Source organism: Cyprinus carpio, chromosome A10, assembly GCF_018340385.1.
Source record: "Cyprinus carpio isolate SPL01 chromosome A10, ASM1834038v1, whole genome shotgun sequence".
Lineage (NCBI taxonomy): Eukaryota > Metazoa > Chordata > Actinopteri > Cypriniformes > Cyprinidae > Cyprinus > Cyprinus carpio.
In genome coordinates this window covers 13,687,960-13,702,219 of record NC_056581.1, presented here as the reverse complement: position 1 = coordinate 13,702,219, position 14,260 = coordinate 13,687,960, and the positions used below count along the sequence as shown (strand labels likewise).

Sequence of the window (14,260 nt, the reverse complement as noted above, 5' to 3'; positions counted from 1 at the left end):
AAGAGCAGAGATGTCACTTTCAATGGATACATTAACACTTTGGCTCCCATTGATTTCTTTTTTATCTTTTTAAATTAGAGGCACAAATCCTATGCTTTTGGTGTGCGAGTCATTAAAAAAAAACTTTAGATGTAACAAAAATTAAGCTAGCATAAGATTGTATAGCCAGTTTTTAAACAATGGAAATGTCTGCAGTCCCTCCTAAATTAGGGTTTTTTTGGGGCGTGGTCCCACATCTAAAAGTCTAGACAAGTCGTTGACTGTATATACCAATAAAAATCCAGGACACTGTCAAAATGTTGACTAGACAATTTATTGTGAGAAACGTACTCTGTTTCATATGCACGCCTTTAACAATGATAAATCAAATAGAAAACAACACAATCTTTAATGTATATTTCTTCAATATTATTACTTTGTATTGTCACAAACTACACATTTACAATAAATTTGGGATTATGATTTAAAACTGTATTAAGACAGGTCCCAAACTCAATTTTTTAACATTAATAGGCAAAATAAAAAGGTCCCTTATACATGTTTAGTTTGTCCTTTGAAGTTTAGGCAACTCAACACTGCTCAGACGTTTAAGCACCTCATTTCAACTGACATTTGTGTAAAAAATACTTAATGTTAATAGCTTTAGGCCCCTTTGTGTACCCTTATTCATGGAAACCATTGCAGGTTAAGTTTTAACAAAAAAAGTTAATTGAAAGCAAAAAAAAAAAACACTGATGCTGGACTGGATGAGCATATCTACATGTTTAACAAACAACCAAACACACACGGAAACATAACAGATGGGGTACTGAATTGCACTATTCCTGTATATAAACAAAGACTGCGGAATTGAATTAAGGGGAGGGGGACCCATTACGGATGCAAAGAAAGCAAAGTGAAGCAAAAGACAGCAAGCATGGCTCCAAAACCGAGAGCTGATGGGTGGAAAGAGGAAAGAGAAGAGAAAAGAGGGTCACCTCACCTGTACTGAGGGACATTGTGGGTCCTGCAGTCTTTTCTGGCAGCATGTTCTTCATTTGATAAGCCTCTTCTGGGTGGTTGAAACGGAAAAAAGATTTACCCAGACAAAGAGTGCCACCCTGAGGAGAACCACATCACACACATATAGTCATTTTAACATAGAAACATTGTGCTCAAGTCCAAGGCACTGGTAAGGCAATGAAGCTGTAATAAATCATTACCTCAGAAATACAAGCCCACAAGTATGATACACACTCACTAGCTGCATTAAAGTTATGACCAAATAATGTTACATAAAATGACAAAGAGATTTGATATTTTGAAGATAAAAACCATTTTTCCTCTTCACGTCTTGAAATGATTTCAGCTCAATAAAGACAGAAAGAGAACGATGGCCTCTTGACTAAGTGAAAAAACAGATCCAGAAGGAGTTCAGATTTCAGATACAGTTTGAAGTTTCTTCTGAAGCAGAGTCCACCGAGTCTTTCAGAGGACTTAAATCCACAAGACTGATTTTCTCCCTAGGTCTGGGGCACATCCTCTCTCTCCCTTTATGTTTCTTTTCTTTCCCTCTCGCTTCATTTTTTTTTACAACTGATTTTATCTCTAGAAATTAGCTTAAAGGAATAGTTTACCCAAAATTGAAAATTTGCTGAAAATTCACTCAGGCCATCCAAGATGTAGAGGAGAGTTGTTGTTTTCATTTGGAACAGATTTGGAAAAATTTTAACGTAACATTGATTTGTATTTGGTGGATATTTTTTTGTCACAAATGGATCCTTTGGGGTGATATAAGCTTTAAAGTAATCAAAATAATCCACAAGTAATCCACAAAACTCCAGTCCATCAACTATCGTATTGTGTTTGTAAGAAACAAATCCACCATTGAGGCATTTCTAACTTTGAACCATTACTTCCAGCTAAAATATGAGTCCTCTATCCATAATTTTGCTTACTCCAATGAAAAATTTGTCTTGTCTGAATCAAGAGAGAAAAATGCAAAGCAAAGCAAAAACAGTCCAAAACAGTTCTAAACAAACAGTTCAGTGGATTTTGATGTGAGATAAAAACAGGGGATAGAACTCACTGGAGGAAGAGTTATTATTGATCATGGGATTTTGGCCAGGTGCAATGGTTTAAAGCTACTCCTTAATGATGGATTTGTTTGATACAAACACTATTTGCATCACAAGTGGTTAATTTGTGGACTGGAGTACACTACTTGTGTATTATTGTTTGGATTCTCATTCTGACGGCACCCATTCACTGCAGAGGATCCAATTGTGAGAAAGTGATTTAATGGTAAATTTCTCCAAATCTTTTCTCATGAAGAAACAAACTTTTCAAAATTTTCATTTTTGGGTGAACTATTCTTTTACTCTGACAAAACCTCCTTATGGTAATGTCAACTGGAAAACTGATTCATAAATAAAGCAAAAATGTTTTTGTTTTGTTTAAGTGGTAAAATGCAAATTAGTTATAAGGTTTGTCTCTTTTAACCCTATATATAAACAAAAGCCTATGATATGTGACAGGCAAGGAAAATATAAAACATCAGATAGTTGGGATGGTTTTAAGAAATATCTAAAGCACTCTATAACAAAACTCTCCCAAACAAATGCTCTCTCTCTCTCTCTCTCTCTCTCCCAATACACCAAATGTATAATAATCTATTTGCAAAAGCCATGCTGTAAGCACACAGGCTTTTCCTGAAACACACTGTGTGAACACTCAAACTCCCATCAGACTCTCCTAAGCAGCTCACTCCTGCAGTCTGCGGCTGCCTATGAAGAGTCTGCGCAGGAAGTGGGGGATCGTTTTATGCTGTCGGCAATACAATCCTTCACCATGAGTTCACCACAGGCAGCCACCTGAGAAAGCTTTGGCTCTCCTCTAAACCAACAAAGGCCCGAGTTGAATGTCTCACCCAGACAGAAGCAGAGCACTGACTGGGAATTTTCTCCATCTTGCCCCATTTGCTGACAACTGTGTGAACTGTGAATCCGCATGGATGGATCCGCGTTGTTTCATTGTCGAAACAATGCTATGGAACGAGGTGATGAGGTACGTCAGCTGAAATGTTATGATGTGTGATTATTAGGCTCTTTCAAATGTGCCAAATTCTCGAGTCTGTTGCGATGTCTCTCTCACACTCTCTCCATCACCGGCTGACACCAACTCTGAAACATATGGAAACCCTCCTGGCCTAACGCACATCATTTGATCAGCAGAGTCTTGGACTGGAGGAGTGTACAATTACATACTATATGTTTTATTTCAAATCAAAGCTAAATACACGTAGAAACAGTGCATCCTTGTGGCGCGGATAACACAAAAGAGCATATACAGCATACAGTGATATGGAGAGACACTGAGGAGACCGTTGACAAAGGAATTATTGAATAAAGTCGTTATTTTTGTTTTCTTCGCTTACAAAACGTGTTCCCGTCACTTCATATAACCCAGATTGCACGTCTGATGGCAGATGGAATATTCTGACAACAATTTTCATACCTTTTATGGACCTTGACACTGCTATTTACTTGCCAGTCTATGGGACAGTCTCAAGCCTCCAGGTTTTCATCCAAAATTTCTTAAATTGTGTTCCGAGGACAAACGGAGCTTTTACGGGTTTGGAACGACATGGTGGTAAGTTATTAATGACACAATTTTTCATTTTTGGATGTTTTATTCCTTTAAGAAAAAAAATATTCTGGCACGTGAATAAGACTTTTGTGATAATTAAATACATTTTTATTTCAAACTCATCAAAATAAAACTTGGATTTACGTGAAACAGAAAATCACATCTGAATGATAACACAGCACAATGATAACAGTTACTGCACTCACCGCTAATCGCTTTAATATACCGGGATTAAGTGGGTTAAACATCAGCGATCTGTTCGCGTGTGCCGCAAAGCAAACAACCGCACGCGCGTCTCTGTTTAAACAGCTCTGAATGAATGGCGTCACGTCGTGTTTGTCAGTCTAAAGTTCTATAAACATGCCTTCAAACTAGGCCTACTTTACTACAGTACAAAAACAAAAACAGTGAACAAAACATCTCTACGACAATCCCTGCCTGACTAAATGGACCACAAAAAATTTATTTCTCAACAATAAAACTCTAAATGAAACTATGCAAACTAATCGTATCAACGCCGCTTTTCACAAAGCTCCAAGTAACTTCTCTTGAGCTCTGTTTACAGCTGAAGAAATATAACTAACCTTTATTTAGTGTCCCATTAATAAAGTCTCAGAAGGAGGAGGATGCGTGGTCGGTCCTCTTTCTCTCTCGTGCCAGTTTAGCATGACAAAAGAGGACAGAAGTGATGCTGAGTGCGGCAAGACCTTGGCCGTGTGTGCGGACACGCCTCCTCTCAGCGGGGACGCGCTTCAATGGAACTCTGGCTTTTTGGTTGATCGAGAACGCGCTCTAATGGAACTCTGACTCCTGGCTGATCAGAGAGCGACTCACATACTTCACAACAAATATTAGCTGAGGTATTGTCATGGGATACATCACTTGCATTTGATGTTTCTGACTCACAGAGATTGTTTGACCTGCATCCTACAAGCTAGGAAAGGCTGATTTAACACACATCCTCTATTTGAACTAAATTTTCTGTTTTCCTTACTGTAATGTATGACACATATCTTAAAGGTCTGGTAACAATTACCATACCAACCCTTTCACTGCGAGCTATACATATTTGCTAGCCAACAAAAACAAAATCACTTGATTTTTTTTAGGTTCACTATGATCTTCTTTCATCTGAACGTGCCCTTTCATTTAGGTCCTGCAGATGGCTCAAATATATATGTATATATATATATATATATATATATATATATACACACACACACACACTTGGCACACACGGCCAAGGTCTTGCCGCGCTCAGCATCACTTCTGTCCTCTTTTGTCATAATTAATCGTAATGAGCCATTAAATGAGCCACTTTCTATAAATTTACTGTAGACGGGAGTTCTCTATCCAATCTGAAACAAGCATGTTTTACTGGTTGCAAATCGTTTCTGCTTGACCTTGCACTTAAATCATTGACATAGAGAGTGCACTGGCATATTTTCCATTGGTAAATTTCCCTCACTGTAACAGTGTTCAGCTAGGAGTAGGGTGGGAGGAAGAGAAGGAAAGGAAACAATCCCTCCCCCTGCCGCCCAGTGGGCACTCTGTTCTCCATCACTCTCAGAATTGCAGTTGCATCATGGGGAGGGGGCGCTGGAGTGTTGCCCAACAACTCTGATTACTTAAGACCTCGGCTACACATTTCACACCACTTAAACACAGGCCATTCCCATATCCATGCACCTCACTCACTTACAGCAGCATAGATGATGAACCCATGCGGATATACGCAATTAAAAAACTTTTTGTCATTCCGAATACTCATATACCACTTTTAAACTGATCCATACCAGATGCAGCTTAGTTGTATCTTTTTCTCACTTGTTAGCCAGGTGGTGGTCAAAATCACAAACAGATATTGACAACAGCAAGCCAAGTCCCCCCCCCTTCCCCCGAGGGAGAACCAAAAAAATGCAGTACCGGGTTCAATTCCTAGATGCAAGCCTGATGCAAGCTGTTTGTTATTGTTAATTAAAACTTTAAATATAAACATATATATATATACTATATATATATATATATATATATATATATATATAAAACAACTAGTAAAAATGACAGCGTAAACAAATTGACTAAAACTTTAATTAAATTTAAAACTGAAAGTCTAAAAATAAAACCCAATTTAAAATATATATAAATAATGTTATAGTATAAAAATAATACTGAAATAACACTGGCCTGATTGGGAGGCTTGAAACAGCAAGTACTCTTGGAAATGCCCTTATCTAGCTGTCTCTAATGTGTATAATATGCATGGGAATTGCAAAACTTCTGAGTCTCACCATCTGTTTATGCCTGTCAACATCTTCTGACGTCTCCAAGCACTGTAAATGTTTACCTGAGTACTTCAGAATACATAGTTTCATAGTTAGTTAATAGATAAGAGAGGAAAGAATCTTGCGGAGAAGTATCATACGAGGAGGAGGAGGGGTGTGTGACCAATTAACTATTAAACACTGAGACATTCTCTGGAAGTTTGGAGTCACACAGAAATGTGTGATCTCATATCACTGTGATCAGCAACAAGGGTAGAAAACGAGAAACAGTGATAGAGAGAATGAAAAAGGGAGTTTTTAATAGGGTGTTTTTAATATGTGTCTGCTAAATATATGTGAGAAAATCAAAGTGCGAGAGAGAGAGAGGGTAGAAAACGAGAAAGGACGATGAGAGAGAGAGAGAGAGAGAGAGAGAGAGTGGGCAAGAGATGTTATTCCTGCGGTGTGTCAGGTCTGAGTGATATTGCTGTACAAGAAGTTATTCATTGCCGTTGTTTGTTTTGATTTCTCTCTGAGGCCGTAAGCAAGCAAGGTTAGATCCACAGAACCTGCTGAGTGGGAGTATAAGACATGTGCACATCAAATAGTTGACCTACCTCCCTTTTATAACCGTAACCTCTGGGGTGTTTCAGATATGAAAAGCATTATTGAGGCCAATAATAGCAAGTGTTCATTAGTGGTTAGTTACTGTAACAGTACAGTTAGGTATTTATAAATGCAATTTTGGAGGGGAGGCTAAAAATACTGTGTATTACCATGAGTGAGCTTTGCTGGCTTGGTAACTTGAACTCCATCAAGATGGCACATATTTCCATTGGGGTGTAAAGTAATAACTCCAGCACTGTTGGTGATGACACAGTGGTGCGTTTGGATCCCTGGACCATCAGCGGTGACATCCTGTGGCGACTCTGGATCCTCAAAACCAATTTGTGATTTTTCTGTGATATAAAGTAAAAAACCTTAAAGCCAAGTTTCTTCAAGTTTCTTCTTAATTATCTTAGTCGAATGAATGAATGAATGAATAAATAAATAATAAAAATAAAATACACAAATGACTGAAAAAATAATTCAATAAATAATAAATAAATAAAATAAATAAAAAATTATTAAATACATATTAAAATAAAATAAGTAATAAAATAAATAAATACAAAATATAATAATTTAAATACACAGATAAGTAAATAATAAAAAAGAGCAAATTAACAAACACCTAAATAAATAATAACTGAATGACTAAATAATAAATATATACAAAATACAAATAAAATACAAATTATTGACTAAATTAATAAAAATAAGTAAATACATATAAAAGTAATCAAATAATAACAATAATTTCAAAAATATAATAATATAATATAAATATACAGATAAGTATAGTAAATGATAAACAAACATATAAATAGTTAATGGAGTCCTTGATTACTGATTTATCTGAAATCTATTATACAATTTACATCATATTGTGTTATCATGATGTTATAGTCACTTTTATCATAGAAACAAAGCTGCTCCTAGAATTGCTCTTTTGATTGGACTTTTCACAGAAGCACTGAAAAAAAAAATGCTGTTATGTTGTCATCACATTACTGTACGCTTTTACACTACTGAATGTACCTGTAAACCCTCATAGTAAATAACTGGTATTAAACTCAGCGGGTGATGAGAGGGTCCGAGGTATTCAAACTCAAGTTTAGTTCAGCCATCGTGGCCTCAGTTTATGGGCTACATTATTCCAATCTAGCTGAAAGAGTATTTCCTGTGCAGTCTCAGAGCAGCAAAGTTGCCATGAGGCTAAAATATAACACTACATACATATGGCACAGTAAAATATTTTCATGCTCTTTGCATAAACAAATAAAACAAGACTTATTACCTTTAATATTCAGATATTTTAAATATATATTCAAGACACACTCACCTTCAGTTAGAGGTATTAAAGTAATAAAGCCACTACCAAGACTGATCAAGTAGGGTGTGGCCGACCACACCTTCAGGCCACGCCCACTGTCAAATAAATCCAACAGGGTTTCCTTAGGATAAAAGCAGGAGATTCAACTTTCAAGCACTGTTTAAACTTTAAAGGAACAGTTCATCCTAAAATGAATTAAATTAAATGTCATTTACTGACTCTCATGTCTTTCTTTTTGAATGAACAAACCATTTTAAACGTTTTGAAGAATCTTTGTAAGCATATAGTGATTATTATATACTACTTTTGAGATGTTTATAGTAATGCTAACTGATAGCTTTCTCCAGGTATTATACAACTCCTAATACTGTACAAAGCTCTAAGCTTTAAAACTTAAGACAAGCTTAAAAAATTTACAATTCAAATTATGGATTTACTTATCTACCTCAGGTACTGCTGCAGTAAAATATATCATAACCCTTCTGAGTCATGAGAAGTGATTAACGTTTCGCAGATCAAGATGCTGGAGTAGGTTTTTATAGGCCATTTACTTGCATCTCTGAGGAAATGCAGAAATAAAAGAAACAAATACCATTTTTACCCACTTCTCACCGTTTTGGAAAATGGGTTATTTAGCTGATCTCCCATTGATCTCAGAATAAGATGAATTCACAGATCGCATACATATAACATACATCGCGAGACCAAAGGTAGAGTAAGTAGCAGTTTTAGAGAAGGGGAGGTTGTCTCGGTTTATGAGAGAAGGGGGGACATGAAAAGATTGGTCTGTCGTGGAATGTTTTCATAAGATCTTTCTGGGACCAAGAAAGGGACATCCACAGAGAAGAGAGAGAAGACCGAAACGAGAGGCCATTGGCTGTGAGAGGGTTACTACTATAAATTTCTCATTGTGACCCTGTAAAAAAAACCAAAATAAATAACGGAGGAACATAGCAATGGTTATTAAAATGTTGTAAGAGGCACAGTACTGGCAGCCCTAAATTTGTAACAAACACAAGAAAGAAAGAAACCCCAAAAATCAAGCCAACCAGTCCCACCAGTCTGATTACTTAAAGGGATATTTCAGCCAAAAAAAAATGAAACATCTGTCATTATTATTTACCCTCATAATGTTTTAACCCTGTATGACTTTCTTTTCTGTGAAACACACAACAAGGTGTGTTTTATAAGAGGGTCCGGGACACTTTAATATAATGGAACAGTAATGAAGGACTGGGGCTGTCCAGCAAAAGCACCACTAATAATATAATATAAAATGCTAAATATGTATAATACAAATATTTAAGAACTGTCTGTATCACCTGACAATATACAATTGAAGTGTAGCACAATAGCTATATAATTGGCACAACAACAAAAGATTTTTTTTTTTTTTTTTATATATGAACAAAATTAAAAATATAAATAATGTTGTAAATAATGCTGTCATTTTCATTTTGGGGGAACTTATCCTTTTAAACTTTGTTAATTAATGTTTTTTTTTTTATTGTATATCTATATATATATATATATATATATATATATATATATTATATATATATATTTAATATATATATAGATATATATATATATATATATTTTTTTTTTTTTTTTTTTTTTTTTAATTTACATTTGATTTACTATTCTAATCATATTTTGAATTTTCTTTTTTTTTGTTTTCATTTTAATTTATTTTTGATTTATTTTTTAGTAGTTTTTTTAAAATTTTTATTAGTCTTTGTTTTTATATTTTATTGTGTTCATTTATATCTTTCAGTTTCAGATTTAGTCATTTTAGTTAGTACTTCAGTTTATTTTAGCTTTATTTTTTCAATTTTAATTTTTCGAATTAAGTTTTTTAAGTTTAAGTTTTTCATATCTGATCTAGAGATTTATATTTTATCTTTAGTTTAACTTAAATTAATCAAAATGATTTTTAACGATTTTTGTCAACAGCAACAGCTTTAAGATTTAAATTAAAAATGATTATGAGTTTATGAGTAGGTAGAGACTAGTTCCATGAGAGCGGGCTGTGTCACGCCAATATTCTCACGAGACACTTTCTCATTTTATATGAAATAATAGATATAAATCTTTTACAACAGTGATGATTTATATGGGCCATAGACTAACATTGACTATCATTTATGGGGGCCTAGCTACTAACAGACCTCTAAAGCTGATGAGAAATAATCTAGAATCCCCCAAAAGTATAATATTTATCTAGGTCTTCCTATAATTGTATTACAGAAAGCAGCAAAGTAGTTCTCCTCTGGGATATTTCATGAAACAAGGCTGTTCCCCTTGTTCTCCAGCTGGTAATTGTATTACAGAAAGCAGCAAAGTAGTTCTCCTCTGGGATATTTCATGAAACAAGGCTGTTCCCCTTGTTCTCCAGCTGGCTGAAGAACTGTTTTTTTGGGTGTTTCCATTTGCTCCTTCGTGAGGATCAGAAACAGCTGAGAGCACATGTCTCCCTCTTGTCTCTCAGTTTCTGTAAGTGAGATCACTGGGATGGTGTTTTGGAACACCTATTTACAGAAGAAGCCCAAAGCTGATCTCCCTTAATAAGCTAAACTATTAGGGGTAATTAGGGTGGCGCCTGATATGGTGAGGGTGATATCTTGTAGCAAAAAGCATAGCAGATCCATCAGGCATATCCATGATGTGACCGTGAATATAAACCCCCTCTGAAGTCACGCCCTTACTCGTCACAGTGTGTGATGAACAGTTGAAAAAATGAGACATGTGTGGACGTGAAACAACAAAGGTTTGAAACAACAAAGTTGCGAAACAACAAAGAAATAAGAAAAAGAAGAGAAAAAGAAGAAACTTTTGGCATGACTTGCTGCATTCCCCCTATTAAAATAATCTCTAAACTCTTTTTTACACAGGGTTCTGTTTCCTCAGTGTAGTAGAGTGTAAGAGACCACAGTTAAGTTGTGCATTTAGTTGTTTTTGCAACCCATCAGGAAGACATCATAGTTTCAACTTCTGCTTTGGTTGGAAAAACAATTAAATCATTTGGTAATTTAGGTCAGTTTCTCCCCCGGTACCAAGGAGTTTTGAAATAAATACAATAAAGAACATAACACAACACAAGGTCAGTCATGCCATGTTGAAATTACAGTAATTTAGAGGTTCTACAGGCGGGTCGCCCATCTTTTAAAAAAGCAGTGTATACATGTTCATGTCCTTGAAGAACTCGTGATTACAGTTTGTAAATTTTCTGAGAGCTCCTACTACGTGACCGCCATACCACCTGACCACTGCGGATTCATTTAGGTGTTCATAGTGGTTCTATAGAAAACGTCATTAATTCCCAGTCTCTGGAGGACCCTGAATGCTCGTGAGTGAACAAGCTCCCCAAATTTAAAAAGTCACATGTTGTGCTATCTCGAGAGCTCTGTGGGTTAACTTTATGACATACCTTGTATGCAGCATAAGTCATAAGTCCAGTTTAATATATCTATCATATATAAAGTTCCAACCAAAACTAACAAAAATGTTAGAATGTTTCTTAAGGTGTTTGGCGCAAAATTATAAAAAAAAAAAAAAAAAAAAAAAAAAAAAATGTACAAAAATAACATTTTTTAAGGTAATGGTTTTCCAGAACATTTATTAACCTCTTAAACTGATGGAAGCTCCTTGTATATTGGAATACAAACCTCAGGTGGTTCTTTTTGAAGAAGACACTCAACAACAGATTTGTTGCTCGAAGCGTGAAAGCATTTAAAAAAAATAACAGAGTAAAAAAGTTACAGAAGTTTAAGCTTACTATAAAAATGTACTGTACATGTTTACAATTTTTTTTATAAAAGTGCCACAGGCTGATTGCAGGCTCCCAAAGCCAAGGGCCATGCGCATTGAAGCAGTCATTTCTGCTAAAAAGGATTCTCCGACCCGAGTATTGAGTGCATAAACTGAACATAATTATTTGAAGGTTGACTTTTTTTTTTTTGTATTTAATTAAAAACACTTTTATTGTGTCGGTTGAAATATGCAAATTTTTTGAGATAGGAATTTTGGGTTTTTTTATGAGCTGTATGCCAAAATCATCAGTATTAAAACAATAAAAGACCTGAAAATATTGTCAGTTGGTGTGCAATGAATTCCTAAAATATTGATATAAGGTTTAATTTTAATTTTTATCATTACATTATGGAAAATAATGAACTTTTATCACAATATGCTAATTTTTTGAGAAGGACCTGTAAAGTCAGTTACAGAACATTTTAGATTTGTCTAATTTTAATGTGAAAAGTAAGACTGATTACCACTTGGATAAACTAGTTGGTCAAATTAGTTCTTAAGACACAGTCATAGTGGCTATATTTATGCAATCTGAGTGTGAGTTTAAGCTTTCGAATGTTGATATCTAAAAATTTATGGAATGATTACTAAAATATGTCGATGGGGGAAAAAAAGGCAATATAAAAAAAGAGAGCACCAGATCAACAACAGATACAGATAACAGAGCTTGAGAGGAGTATGGGTCCCTCCTGGTTTGTGTTTAAAGTCTTGAGGAGCCTGTATGTATCTGGTAGCTGTTAGCTGGGAAATCTCTAGACCAATGATGTTACTAGATTATTTTAATGCAGCCAAGCTTAGAGAAGTATTACACTTGACCCGTGTTGTCATGGCTCACCAGAACTCTGTTGTAATTCACCCATCATATTGGAAGGAGAGACCTGTAGCAGACACTGACACAGACAATGCAAAAACACTCAGAGATTGATTTGATCCTATGCCAATGAGCTATTTCACGGAGCTATTTAAAAAATCCAGAAAGGAGGAGTCTGTTTATAATAATAACCTGATTATAATCTTACCTCAGTGGAGATGCTCATTTCAGACCGGAGGGATCAGTAGATCAGATCACATTCAGTATAAAGTCCTGTATATTTAAAGTCCAATCAGGCTTTAATCATCTCTGGTTCCTTATTCATTTATGATGCAGTTACATAGCTTGCCTTACATTACATTTCACACACAGCTGAAGAAACTGAAAAAGATACATTTCTTGTGCTTTATTTTTTTTAAATGTCCATGAGGGGGACCATATGCTTATGGTAAACAGGAAAAAAGGATATCAGACCCCATTCCAAAAAAAAAAAAAAAAAAAAAAGCCTAAGAGATTTTTTTTTTTTTAAACAGTCTGAAGGTTATTACTAAAACGTCATTGCACAATTTGTAGGCTCCAATAAAATCAACCTACGTGACAGAAGCCTAGTTTAAGGCGCGTGGAGTTAATATAGCATTGTTAATACATTTTAAAAACAAAGTATAGTCTTCTTTTTTTAAATATTATGCAAGCACTTGACCTATTATTTTCTGCAGTAAAAAGAATACCCTTTTAACAAAGAGATATGCAAAAAGATAAGCTAAGCAGATTTGTAACAGAGAAATATTTACGTAAACAGAAATATCGCCACCTGTAAGCCTATGGAGCGCGGCACATTTCACATTCAAATGTTTATTTATATATTTCACATAAATCATATAATCTGTTCACACTCCCATTTTCTAAATTGAGATAAATAAACCACAAATTAAAAATAATTAAAAATAGGCTTTATCTAACTTAACCTAGGAGGTCTGTGAGAATTGTGTAAATTCAAGACATATAACTATATACTATATAATGCACAAGACATATAATCATAGAACATTTTTTTTTGCATTAAAATGATTTTATTTACTGAGTTTGAAATCATGAGGGTTAAGGTGTATAGTTGCATATTCCTTAAATGAGTTTAACATTATTATTTAATCTACCATATGCCATGTATTTCAAGAGTGAGCTCTGAAATCTAGTTATTATAACACGTCAGCACCATTTCAATTATTTGAATTAATATCAATCACCTGAAGCCATTAATGTATTGTGAGAGCTCAGTGACATGTTGTATGTGGCAGTTTCACACATTTTGTTGTGAAATCTCTGAATCATGTACATTCCAGTCTCTACTCCATCTGCTGCGTGTGATTCAGAATCAAGTTCATTCCTCTCATTTTCTTTATCATCAGACACCTGTGTATTAATCTCAGATGTGAACAGAGTTATGATAGCGCCGGTTGGTGTTTGTGGCCGGGAATCATGTCTTTCCGCTGGTGTGTCAGGCGTAGAGGAATCACTAATAATCATGCATGCATATATCATACTGTTCTCTGTTGGTGTATGTGGTAGGACGTCGTTCTTAGGGCGTTGTTGTATGTTCTTTGAGCGGTTTGGATGCTTCAAAAGATGTTGTGTTGGACGGCGCTCTGTGAATGTCTGTCTGTACTGATTCCAAACTGTTGCGCCTGGGTTCGTCTTGTCCTTGTCTCTCAAATAGTGGGATTTTTTCTGCCAAAAGAATAGATCTAATATAAAGGAGATTAGAAGAGTGTTGCATTCGACGGTATGGAATGCATGAATGACCGGAAAAAT

At 35.2% G+C, this 14,260-nt stretch overlaps 1 protein-coding gene across 1 annotated transcript; it reads right to left on the bottom strand.

Annotated features, from left to right (window-relative positions):
- Nucleotides 1-6,583: 6,583 nt before the first annotated feature.
- Nucleotides 6,584-12,845, bottom strand: LOC122146524 (pleckstrin homology-like domain family B member 1). The gene is made up of 3 exons (XM_042765736.1): nucleotides 12,660-12,845; nucleotides 7,837-7,948; nucleotides 6,584-6,850 (listed from the first exon to the last, which is right to left on the bottom strand). Exons 1-3 carry the CDS (start codon nucleotides 12,675-12,677, stop codon nucleotides 6,648-6,650), a joined length of 333 nt encoding a protein of 110 aa, XP_042621670.1. The 5' UTR covers nucleotides 12,678-12,845; the 3' UTR covers nucleotides 6,584-6,647.
- Between the last annotated feature and the right edge of the window lie 1,415 nt (nucleotides 12,846-14,260).